The 12,822-nt window shown below is 43.3% G+C and overlaps 1 protein-coding gene across 2 annotated transcripts; it reads left to right on the top strand.

Annotated features, from left to right (window-relative positions):
• The first annotated feature begins 5,448 nt into the window (after positions 1-5,448).
• On the top strand, positions 5,449-12,447 carry LOC140733283 (uncharacterized). 2 transcript variants are annotated; one of them, XM_073056420.1, is made up of 3 exons: positions 5,449-9,928; positions 10,280-10,469; positions 12,017-12,447. In XM_073056420.1, exon 1 carries the CDS (start codon positions 7,815-7,817, stop codon positions 8,853-8,855), a length of 1,041 nt encoding a protein of 346 aa, XP_072912521.1. In that variant the 5' UTR covers positions 5,449-7,814; the 3' UTR covers positions 8,856-9,928; positions 10,280-10,469; positions 12,017-12,447. The 2 variants fall into 2 exon arrangements, with proteins under 2 accessions (XP_072912521.1, XP_072912520.1); XM_073056419.1 differs by having other exon boundaries at positions 11,964-12,447.
• The last annotated feature ends 375 nt before the right edge of the window (positions 12,448-12,822 follow it).

Raw genomic sequence — 12,822 nt, 5'->3', positions numbered from 1 at the left:
AAAGGAGAATGGAGAGGGGAAGGAGTGGGAAGCACCAGAGATCATTCCGTAATGATCAATAAACCAGCTGTTTGGAATCAAAAGACCTTGCCTGGTGACTCAGGGCTGGGTGTGTCGGCACATGTGCCACCCCCTGTCCCTGGCACTCCTCTGCCACCTGTCCCATACGCCTCCTGTGGTGCTCCATGTTCACCATTCCCAACATCCTTTGCTCCCTCCAGATTTACAAATTTGCTCTCCGCTCCATGTTGACAAATGTAGTACTGTGCAAAAGTCTTAGGCACCCTAGCTATACATATGTGCTTAAGACTATTACCCAGTGCTATATAACTATATAAGTTGAGATGCATTCTATATTAATTTGAAGTTTATAGCTAAGTAGGGAGGATTGTTGTGTATTTAATATTTCAGTAATATTTGAGTAATTTTGTAAGTATATTCTTTGATTAAGCATTCCTTGTGTAATTAATTCACTATAGATTATATGTAAAAGTACATGAATGGCTTACATCATCACGCTACCACTTTAAATGTGCGTGCCTCACTGAAAGTAAAGATGAAGGTTACATATATCTTCCATCTCCATGTTTTTCTTTCAATTAGTGTTATGTTTTGGAATTACAAAAACATAACACAAGTCACTGAGTATATTTTAAGCAGAGGTTGATAGGTTCTTGATTAGTCAGGGCATCAAAGGTTATGGGAAAAAGGCGGCAGAGCAGGGTTGAGAGGGAGAATGGATCAGCCATGAAGTAATGTCAGAGCAGACTCGATGGGCCGAATAGCCTAATTCTGCTCCTATGTCTTATGATCTTAATCAGTGTTTGTGCCATTAAAAGCTCTTACTTTGACAGCACATTCTGGGTTACCGTTCTTCTTTACGTAGTATTGTGTTAAAGTGGTGTCCCTCTTCTGCTCTCAATAAATGTCAACAATTTGACAGATTGGATAAATCTGTAATTCTCTGGCAACTATTGCAATCTGATTTGCAAAAAAAACTGTGTTGTTCTCTCTGCAACATCTGGTTTTCACTTGGCTCCACAGAGCTTGCAGTTTTTTTCAGCACTGTATGGTCAGGTCACAGCAAATCAATTTAAATTAGATGATTAATAGCTAAAACATTTTGGACAGTTAGTAGTTTCTAAGCAATATAATTTTGTTTGAAATACTGTTTGTTCTACATCAGGCAATATGCAAATATATAACCCAGCTGCAGAGATACTTAGAGCAAAAAAGACATATCAAAAATGTAAATAAAATCACACACCAATGTTAAAAAATAAACAGTGCACCGAAAGATGTAAAACTCAAATACTGTATTGATACTTACATAATACATAAATGACACAACTATGTATCAGACACGTGAACAGTGTATTCAAAATTCTCCAGTGCAATCTGTGACTATATTGATTTTGTAGTCAATGCCACAGGGGAATTTTAATCCCCCTAATGATGTTAGGTTTTTATGTTAGGAATTTGAATCCTATCTCTCCACCACCCATATATGGATTTTGCAAGGGCTTTACAGAGGGGAAATTAATTAACCAGTTCACAGAAAGTAAGAGCTATTTAAATGTTGCAATAAGTCTACGTGGTTCAGATCAACTTCCAATTCAATTTGAGCTCTGGGGCAGCTGAAATCTCCATGTCTCAGGAATTCTGACAGGTAAAGGGAGATGAGAACTGAAGGACACATCAGGTAAGTACTGTACTATGACTCATTCTCCTCCAGGATTATGTCAACTCCAAACTTGGAAATATTATATTTACCTCAGTCATCCAAACCTTTAAAATGCTCTGTGAATAGTTAAGGCCAAATCATGATTTCTGCAGCACACACTAGTTATTTCCTGGTATCTAGAAAAAGATACACATTCCTACTAATTCCTTCCTGTCAGTATTTACCCCATATGTTTAAATTGGCACACTGGCCTCATTAATTCAGTCCTTATCAAAAAAACTTTAAAAAATTCTATATACATCACAGTCACTAGCTTTCCCTTGTTCGTTGCAGACCAAACAAATTCCAGTGTATTGGTTAAGCATGATTTCCTTTTAATAAACTGAGCTGTAATTTGTCCAATCCTATTAATGATTTCCAAGCGTTCTGTTATTGCATCTTTTGTAATGGACTCTAGCATTTTCCACTGCTGACATTATACTTACAGATTTGTAATTCCGTATTTTTATTTTCCAACCTATTTTTTAAAATGATGGTATACATATGTCACCCTTCAATCTGTAGGAATGGCTTTAGAGTCTAAAGAACTGTGGTAGATGACCATAAAATGCATCATTATTTCTAGAGCCATGTTCTCTGGTTTATCAATAAGCAGATATTGGGGATTTGTCATTAAATTCTCCAGCATTATTCCTTTACTTATTCTGAATTCCTTCAGCTACCCCTCTTACTAGAACTTGGTCTCTCAGCATGTCAGACATTTTTGTCTCCTCCTCTGTGAATACAGAAACAATATTATTCCCAGTTATTGTTTTTTTTTTACCATTTCTGAGTATGGGTGAACTACATTTACCTTCACAAATTTTTTCACTTTACATATTTATAGAAGATTTTGCTATTAACTTTTATAATCTTTATTAATACCAAGAAGTATTAAGTACTTCTTTGTGTAAGAAGAAGCTCTAATGTGGTCACTGGTGTATTGGAGAAAGAGTTGAGTGGGCTTTGGGGATTGCCAGAGCAGGTTTGGAGAAAGAACTGTTCTACGTGACCAACAGACAGACAGGCATAGTTGGGGACCTTGGGTAAAGCTTTGATCTGTAGAAAGTGAGTCTGCTCTGCTGTTGGGAAAGCGAGGGCAAAGTTTAGATAAGCAACAGCTATACTCAAAATTAGGAGTCTGAGAACAATTGTTGCATAACTATCCTGTAGGTTACTTCTAATTTTGGCATCAGTGGCAGATCTTTCTGAGCAAAAATTGCCCTGATCAATGATAATTGTCACAACTTCTGCACCAATGTAAATTTTGAAAGGTCTATCTAGCTTAATGTATAATGTGGCTTGAGTCTTATGAGTGGTCTAATGCTTTGTTGCTTTTTATAAATTATGATCATAAACAACTGAAGAACACTTGGAAAAGTTTTGAAACTTTCCTCACAAAATGAAACTCAAGTGCTTTGAATAAAGCTTAATTTCAGCCTTTGTAACAAAAAGGAGCTTTCATGGAACTTTTTCTAGTGTTTGTACAGCACCCAGTTGCTGCCCTGAGACACACATTTCCCCCAAAAGCAGAAGACTTATAGGTAAGGGCAAAGTTTCTCTGACTCAGAGGTAATTGCTTGAATAACACATATACCAGGCCAAATTTATTTGGCTTGACTTCATTCTGTAGTGCTGCTCCATTCAATTAGGTTGCAAACCTTGGGATGTATTGTTTAACAGTGAGTGGATGGTCAACAGTCATCTGGAGGTGATCAAACATTAATGGTCATCAGAATTAAGTCTTCAAATTCATTTCATATCTGGCTATACTAAACAGAGATGAATGAGCTCCTTCATTCCTTAAACACATGGTTATGCACCCAACTTCTCCAGTATATCCTACAGTAGGAGAGCCAATTGGATTAAGAAAGTGGAGTCAGAGGGCAATAGTGGAGGGTTGTTTCTCAGATTTTAGTGACATATCATGAATCGGTGGGGAGTCCCCTGTTACATATATTAACAATTTGGATGAGAACTTTGATGCCCTGGTTTGTCAGTTTGTGAATGACACCAACGTTGGCGATGTGGTGGGCAATGAAGATGGTTGGTTAAGGTTACAGCAGGTTCTAGACCAATTAGAAAATTTGTCAAAGGAACGACAGATGAGATTTATGTCAGGCAAGTATGAGATGATGAATTTTGGTAAATTAAAACAGTGTAGGGAGTTATGAGGAGAGACCAAATAAGCAGGGACTGTTTTTTGAGTGATGGAATTTGAGGAGTGACCTTACCAAAGTTTACAAAGTTATGAAGGCTATAGTTAAAGTGATTCTTACAGTCTTTCCCCAGGGTAGAGGAGTCAAAATCCAAGGGGCATAGGCTAAGATGAGAAGGGAAATATTTAAAGTGAACCTGCATTTTGCTATTAGAGGCTGATGAGTAATTGGAAATTGCCAGATGAAATGGTTAAGGCCAATCAATTACAACTTTTGACAGGTACATGGTTAGAAAGTTTTAGCAAACTATAGATCAAATACAAGCAAATGGGACAAGTTCAGGCAGGCATGGATGAGAAAGCCTAAATGGCTTGCTCTCATGTTCATCATACCCCAGAAACTGATGGGAAACTGTCCTCGCTGGGTCTCTACAACTCCTTCTGCAATTGAATACTGGACTTCTTAACAATAAGGCCATAGTCAGTCCGTGTGGGCAGCAATGTCTCCCGTCCCATTACTGTGAGCACTGGCACTCCTGAAGGCTGTGTGCTCAGCCCACTGCTGACACATGACTGTGTCACAGGATCCAGCTCAAACTCTGTCATTAAGAAGGCATGTGGTGCATTGGCCTTCATCAACCATAGGATTGAGTTTAAGAGCCGAAAAGTATTGTTGCAGTTATATAGGACCCTGGTCAGACCCCTCTCGGAGTACTGGTCACCTCACTACAGGAGGGATGTGGAAACTATAGAAAGGGTGCAGAGGAGATTTACAAAGATGTTGCCTGGATTGGAGAGCATGCCTTATGAGAATAGGTAGAGTGAACTCAGCCTTTTCTCCTTGGAGCAACGGAGGATGAGAGGTAACCTGATAGAGGTGTATATGAGGGGTGATTGATAAGTTTGTGGCCTAAGGTGGAAGGAGTCAATTTTAGAAAACATAGCACATTTATTTTTCAACATAGTCCGCTCCTAAATTTACACACTTAGTCCAGTGGTCGTGGAGCATACGGATCCCTTCTTTGTAGAAGTCGACGTCTTGGACCTCCAGAAGTGGTCCACAGCAGGGGTGATTGATAAGTTCATGGCCTAAGGTAGAAGGAGATGAATTATTAACTTCAAATTTTCTGCATAATCACTCAAAGAGTCAACCTGCACGTGCATGTAACGAGAGCCGTATAACTTCTACCTTAGGCCATGAACTTATCAATCACCCCTTGTAAGATGATGAGAGGCATTGATTGTGTGGATAGTGTTATGAATGTACCACAGCTCTGAGGGGCCGAAGGGTGCGGGACCAGCCCCCTCCTTCCAGAGAATCGCAAGATCGCTATTAATTCGGGTCTTGGACCCAGGAAATGAGAGACAATGCAACGGATTTGACCATTGTTCTTAGAGGCACATGTGTGAATTGCAACTCTATAGTACGTGCCAGCTATCAGGGACATGGACACCCTCGGGCAATGTTGGGTGGGGATTGTATCACCCTACCTTGATTGACATTTACAAATCTGCCAGTCATGATAAAAAGGAGACTGCAGGAGGCGGTACTCCAGCGACGCACCAGACGGAGACACCATCGCTCATCGCTCCCGTAAGGACGGGAAGCTGTTCGAGAGTCGCGTGTGATTCGGTTCCCCTAGCTTGGGACACGCGTGGCTGATAACCCCGAAAAGGATTCCGAACTGACAATGGGGAACTCACGTTCCCGATTCAACGCTTTGAGTCCAAAAGGCTGGCAAGTTTATTTTCTCTCTCCAACCCGTGAACATCCAGCGGTCCCTCAAACAGCTAAAAGCCTTCATGAACTGGCGAGACTTTTATATTTCCATTGGACAATAGTTTTACCCCTAGACAAATGATAGAGCTACTTCTTATTGTTGATTACTACTATACCCACGCTTTAGATTGAGTATTGACGACGTATATTATCTGAATGTTTGTATTAACCTTACTTTTGTGCCCCTTTATAAATAAAAACGTTTAAAAATGGTACCATCAGACTTCAGCGGACCTCTCTATCTTTGCTGGTAAGTGACCCAGTTATGGGGTTCATAACAACGTGGGGCCTCGTCTCGAGATTTGATACCAAATTGGGAGGTCAGTGAATTGGGTTTGTAAGTCAAAAAATTTGGATCTGGTATGCGGGTAGCCAGACGGGAAGCCAGCAAAGATGGACGTGGATGAATTTATGAAAGACCCGACTCTGGGGGCGCTAGAGGCGGCTACAAAATTAGACTTGGTAAATCTGGCGAAGGGGTTAAGCCTCACAGAGGTGAGGACATCAATGAAAAAGCGGGAAGTGCGAAGGGTCATAACTCAGTATTACATTGGGAAGAAGGTGTTTGCAGCTGAGGATTTGGAAAATATCCCTGAAAAGGTACTAGCGAGTGGGACGGATCAGTTAGAGTTGGAGAAAGTAAGGTTGGAACATGAATTTAAAGTAAAGCAGCTGGAAGCAGCTGAGAAGGAGAAAGAAAGAGCTGAGAAGGAGAAGGAAAGAGCTGAGAAGGAGAGGGAGTATGAGGAGGCAGAAAAACAGAGGAAACATGACTGGGAGATGGAGAAGTTAAGGAAAGAGTGAAGAGATCCAGGGTTAGATCGAGAGGAGAGGTTTAATGTTAGTCGGGAGTTAAGGGTAGTACCTCCATTCGAAGAGTCGGATGTTGATAGTTATTTCTTGCTTTTTGAAAAGGTGGCAGTAAATCAGAAGTGGCCCAAAGAGCAGTGGGTGGCGTTGTTACAAAGTGTGTTAAAAGGGAAGGCACAATGAGCATATGCGGCCTTGTCCGTCGAGGAGGGGGAAGCGGAGAATTATGCCAAAGTAAAGGAGGCCATTCTCCGGAGTTACGAGCTATTACCTGAAGCCTATAGACAAAGGTTCAGAAATTTACAGAAAGGGTGGAATCAAACGTATACCGAGCTAGCCCATGAGAAGGGTGTGCTCTTGGACCGTTGGTGCACCGCGGAACAGGTGGACGGGGATTATGGGCGTATCAGGGAGTTATTTTTGATTGAGGAATTAAAAGGGTGTGTTCCGGAGGAGATCCGGATGTATTTGAATGAGAAGCTGAATGTCCATCTCGGAAATTGCTAGGTTCGCAGATGAATATGCCCTAACCCACAAGACAAAGTTTTCCTCGAATAAAAGTACCCCGAGAGACCGTGGGAATGACTGAGAAAGTCTGCCGGCTGAGGCAGAGGTCCCGCCGGGAGCTAGTGGTAAGGTTGAGGGGGAAAGGCAAGATGGCCAGAGATTTCCGGGCTTGACCTGTTTTAATTGTGGGAAGGGAGGACATATTGCATCTAGGTGCTTTGTTCCGAGAAAGGAGCCAGAAAAAGGGAAAGCAGCGGTCCCTATCGGGTGTGCAGTGGTAATCAGAAAATCGGCAAGAGGGTCCCGGGTAAGCAGAGAGCGCGAGGGGTCTGAGATTTATCTGTCACACGGAACCGTGTCTGTGAGGGAGGGGGACCCACCAATTCCCGTACGGATTTGGAGAGACACAGGGGCGGAGCTATCATTAATTAGCCGTAACGTATTACAATTCGGACCTCAGATGGGCGAGGTAGCCCTGAGAGGAATAGGAAAATGGACAGAAATGGTGTCCTTATGTAGGGTCATTTTGGATTGTGAGCTGGTGTATGGATCAGTTGAAATAGGGGTGCCATCAGAATTCCCGAGAACTGACGTGGACGTCCTCCTTGGGAACGATTTAGCCGGGGGTAGGATTTGGTCAGCCATGACTATGACCCGCCGACCGGTGCGTGTTGAGGCCCCGCCCATAGTGTCCCCGAGCTATACCGCATGCGCGGTCACTCGCAGCCCGTCGAAAACAGCAGCTGAGAACGGGAGCAGTTTAAAATTGGCCAGTTTTGATTTGGCTGAGACGTCTTTACCGACCCTGTGCCACGAGGGTTTTTGAGGGTGGTAAAATGAGGAATAGTAACGTGAAAGGGGGTAAGGGAGAGGAGATAGATCTGTCCTTAGTGAAGAGAAAGGTCCGAGAGGTAGGAAATAAAGATGAGAAACGGAAAAAGCTGTTAAAAGGTCCAGAGTTGGACATGGATGATCTGTCAGGGGTGGCAGCCCTGTTTGAAAAAGTTGAGAGTTATCAAGGTGTTCCCGATAATGAGATGAAGGCAGTCCTAGATGAAAAGGATGCCACTACCTTGGAGAGGTCTGCTGGGTTGGCAGATGAGGTTGTTTCAGCCTGCAGGGTTGAGTTTACTCTGGAAGGAAGTTGCCCAGAGAGTAGCTGGGAGGAGCAAGGGAATTTGGAATTTGAAAAAGGTACGGGTATTGAAAGCCTGGAAGAGGTCAATGTCCCGTTTGAGAGTGTCCAGAATGGGGATGCACGTGGTTCCGAACCTAGTCACGGAGCTCAGAAAAGTTCTGAGGTATCTGATTCCGCTGAACGAGACTGCCGTCCTTTTGGGTCAGATAGACTGGGTTCAGTGAAGACAGGGTTAACCCTGGTAATTGGGGAAAGGGAGGGTTCCCAGGTGTTTGTACACGAAGGGGTGGTGAACCTTAAAGTGGAACTCGACCATAGGGTGATAAATATTATTATTGAAGGGAACGGAAAGTTTGTAGTTCCCAAATCGAATGAAAAAATTTTAAACCCGGCAGTTCGCTTACAGAGTAAGTCGAGAGCTGCCGGGGCCCCACACGCTATTGTTATTCAAGGATGTGGAGTGAACAGGCAGCACTTGACAGGCTGTCTGGAAAAAGCGGGATCGCTTGCAGATCTTAAATTGGAAACTAATAGCATGACGGGTCCTGAAGAGAAAAATAGCAACTTGCTTAAAACTAAAGAATTGGGTAGGAATGAATTAGGTCTGGGATCCGGTGTTGATACGAGAACTCCTATGAATAAGGCGGACGGGAGTTTACCCTGCCAAACTACTCGAGTTCCTCCCGTAGAAACTCACCGAAAAAAAGGTGATGGTCAATGGGGGCGCCATTTTAAATAGGAAAACTGGCTGTACGGGATTTTGACAAAGCATGTGAATAACAAAGACAACCCCCTTGGAACCTGCCTGTTAAGTTGAAATCTGATGCTACCAACCTTTTGTCAGGTCCAAGAGAAAAAAAATATTAAAGGAAGTGCCACTGTACTCGTTACCTGTTTAGATGCTGAATTAAATGTATAACTGTATAGCTCTGTAGTGAAATGGAAAGCTTGTGTATTGTGTTAGATTCTAAAATCCTGTAAGACTCTGTACTACTTTGTTTCACCGCTGGTGAAAACGCTTTGAAGAAAGGGGGTGTTATGAATGTACCACAGCTCTGAGGGGCCGAAGGGTGCGGGACCAGTCCCCTCCTTCCGGAGAATCGCAAGATCGCTATTAATTCGGGTCTTGGACCCAGGAAATGAGAGACAATGCAACGGATTTGACCATTGTTCTTAGAGGCACATGTGTGAATTGCAACTCTATAGTACATGCCAGCTATCAGGGACATGGACACCCTCGGGCAATGTGGGGTGGGGATTGTATCACCCTACCTTGATTGACATTTTCAAATCTGCCCGTCATGATAAAAAGGAGACTGCAGGAGGTGGTATTCCAGCGACGCACCGGAAGGAGACACCATCGCTCATCGTTCCCGTAAGGACGGGAAGCTGTTCGGGAGCCACGTGTGATTCGGTTTCCCCTAGCTTGGGACACGCGTGGCTGATAACCCCGAAAAGGATTCCGAACTGACAACGGGGAACTCACGTTCCCGATTCAATGCTTTGAGTCCAAAAGGCTGGCAAGTTTATTTTCTCTCTCCAACCCGTGAACACCCAGCGGTCCCTCAAACGGCTAAAAGCCTTCATGAACTGGCGAGACTTTTATATTTCCATTGGACAATAGTTTTACCCCTAGACAAACGATAGAGCTACTTCTTATTGTTGATTACTACTATACCCACGCTTTAGATTGAGTATTGACGACGTATATTATCTGAATGTTTGTATTAACCTTACTTTTGTGCCCCTTTATAAATAAAAACGTTTAAAAATGGTACCATCAGACTTCAGCGGACCTCTCTATCTTTGCTGGTAAGTGACCCAGTTATGGGGTTCATAACAATAGTCAGAGGCTTATCCCCAGGGCTGAAATGGCTAACATGAGAGGGCACAGTTTTAAGGTGCTTGGAAGTAGGTACAGAGGAGATGTCAGGGGTAAGCTTTTTACGCAGAGAGTGGTGAGTGTGCGGAATGGGCTGCCGGCCATGGTGGTGGAGGCAGATACGATAGGGTCTTTTAAGAGACTCCTGGATAGGTACATGGAGCTTAGAAGAACAGAGGGCTATGGTAATGTCTGAAGTAAGTACATGTTCAGCAGAGCATTGTAGGCTGAAAGGCCTGTATTGTGCTGTAGGTTATCTATGTTCCTATGTTTCTGTTAAGTTTGCGGATGACACAGCAGTGGCTGGCCTTATCAAGGACGATAATGAGACGGAGTATGGAGAGAATTGGTGTGAGAAAAGCATCCTGAGCCTGAATGTGGAGAAGAGCAAGGAAATCATTGTGGACTTCAGGAAGGTGCAGATGAACCATCCATCTCCCTCTGCGAATTCCTGCCTCCCCTTAGAGAGAGGTAAGTGAACCAAGTTCCTGGGAGTTCACATCATGGATGACCTCACCTGGTCCCTTAATCTCACCTCTCTGGACAAGAAGTCACAGTAGCAGCTCCACTTCCTCAGAAGATTGAGGCAAGCAAGGTTCCCCACCTCCCATTTTAACTGTGTTTTACAAGAGCACCATTGAGAGCATCCTGACAAGTTTCATCTCCATCTGGTATAGAAGCAGTCGGGCATTGGACCAGGTGTCCCTACAAAGGACTGTGAGAACAGCTGAGAGGATCACAGGAGTCTCCCTACCATCCTTCAGGGACATTTATCAGGAGCACAGCACATGTACATCCCCTAGTATTGTTAAGGATTCCACAAATCCATCCAGCATCCTTTTTGACTTCTTACCATCAGGTAGGAGCCTATGATCCATAAAAACAAGAACATCAGGATGAGAAACAGTTTCCTCCCGCAAGCGATTAGGCTTCTGAACTCCCTGCCACATTGTATTTGAAGTGTCATTGGTTAATCTGTTCTGTACTGTACAATATTTAATATTAATACATTTTAGTTTGCTATTTATGTGTAATTCATCTGTAGATTTTATCCTTACTTCAAGAGTCATGTGCTATGTGCTTTAAACCCGGGTTCGTAGAAATGTTGTCTCATTTCTATATATGTTATGTAACACTTACCTAAAAGGCTGGTATATGTCTAGGGGAAAAGGAGATCCAGCCACACACCAACCCACCTCCCGTACACGCAGGTGCTGTGAGAATCGAGTTTATGCCTCGCGCCGCTCACCGTATCAACTTCACACCAAATACCGTTATGAAATACACTTTATAGAATTTACTAACATTAACTAAAGAAGTATTAGGCAATACAATATATATATACAAGGAAAGAAAAAAACAAAAGGCGCCAACTTATCAAAGTTCAGTCAGCGTAGTGCACATCGTAGGAGCTCAATCAACGAATCATCCGACAGCCACGTCGTCACCCCTGGGACCACCCGGTGGTCTTACGAGCCGTCTAGCGCCAGTCGCGGTGGTCCTACGAGCCGTCCAGCGCCTGTCCACCTTCCTCGTCCGTCTCTCCTCCCGACTCTCTTCACACCCCAAGCCCACGCAACCCCTCCCCCAAGTTCCCAGCCTCACAAAACACAATAACATTCCCCATTGATTAACAAATGAATGCAATTACCATATCAGCCATTCTAAAGCGAAACAACGGCGAGAGAAACTTTTAACAGACAAAGAAGCATTCCTACTCGTAACAAACCAAAGAAGCCCTTTTTAGTAACATACACAGGACATTGTACAGTTATATGGTTATATACATTATATACATACATATAGTTAAATGACAATAAACTCGACTTGACTTGATGCATTATAACTATGAATCTATGAAGGTGGAGTTTAGGAGGATGATGGTGCCTAACGGCGACTCCTTTGCTTGCATCTTCAGATACAGCTCTATTTCTACCTTTGATATCTCTGTTTTTCTGTTTCAAGATTGTTTAGAAGACCCTGAGCTGGAGTTACACGTTGACTTCAATTTTTTGCAGAAATGGGACCTGTTCTTGGGGCCTCACAACTGGCCGTTTTTCGATATGCCAAGAATGTGGGTTGGAAGACTAGTGCACCTTCAGGGTTCCGGATTTTTGTGGCAATGGGGGCGGGCGGATTCAAGGCTGCTGCCGTCACCGCCTGATGCATCGTGGGAGTACACGGAAGATCAAAAGCAGCAAGCTGGCTGCTGTGATCTCAGAGACCTGAGTTCTTTGGGCAAAGTGCTTGGGAAAAGCAACGCAACAGATTTTTAACATCATAAATCAGTGAGTTGTTTTGTTATGTCTTCTCTCTCACTGTGAAACAGGAACACCTCTTTTTCCCTTATTAGGGAGAGAGAGATCCTGTGGTATGTCGAATACCGGGTGAATGAGTAGTCTTTGGGATACTGCATATCTGCGTCTTTATTGATGCTTTGCTGCACACTTGAGTGTCAGTGGGGTGGGGGGGGGTGCTGGGTGCTGATGCTTTTTTGCCGGTGGGGGAGAGGTGTCATTGCTTTACTGCAGCTTATGTGTGGGAGGGGGGAGCTCTGGGGCTCTAACTCTTAACTGTCATTCATTCTTTGGAGCACTCCTCTGTTTTCGTGGATGTTTACAAAGAAGCAGAGTTTCAGGATGTATACTGTATACATTTCTCTGAAATTAAACGTACCTTTGGAACCTAAGTGTCTGTATTCAGAATATTATAATTTACTTTTCAAGATGCGGCATCACAGTCAAAGGTAGCATTATTACCTATTCCTAATTTCTCTTGAATGCAATTTTAGAGGAAACTGAATGAGACACATTATGAGTAACAC

This window comes from Hemitrygon akajei, chromosome 9 (genome assembly GCF_048418815.1).
Source record: "Hemitrygon akajei chromosome 9, sHemAka1.3, whole genome shotgun sequence".
NCBI classification, from domain to species: Eukaryota; Metazoa; Chordata; class Chondrichthyes; order Myliobatiformes; family Dasyatidae; genus Hemitrygon; species Hemitrygon akajei.
This window is presented reverse-complemented; position numbering and strand designations above follow the sequence as displayed.

Excerpts from the sequence above, each read along its gene's own strand:
- LOC140733283 (XM_073056420.1), top strand. The coding sequence starts at position 7,815 with ATGAGGAATAGTAACGTGAAAGGGGGTAAGGGAGAGGAGATAGATCTG.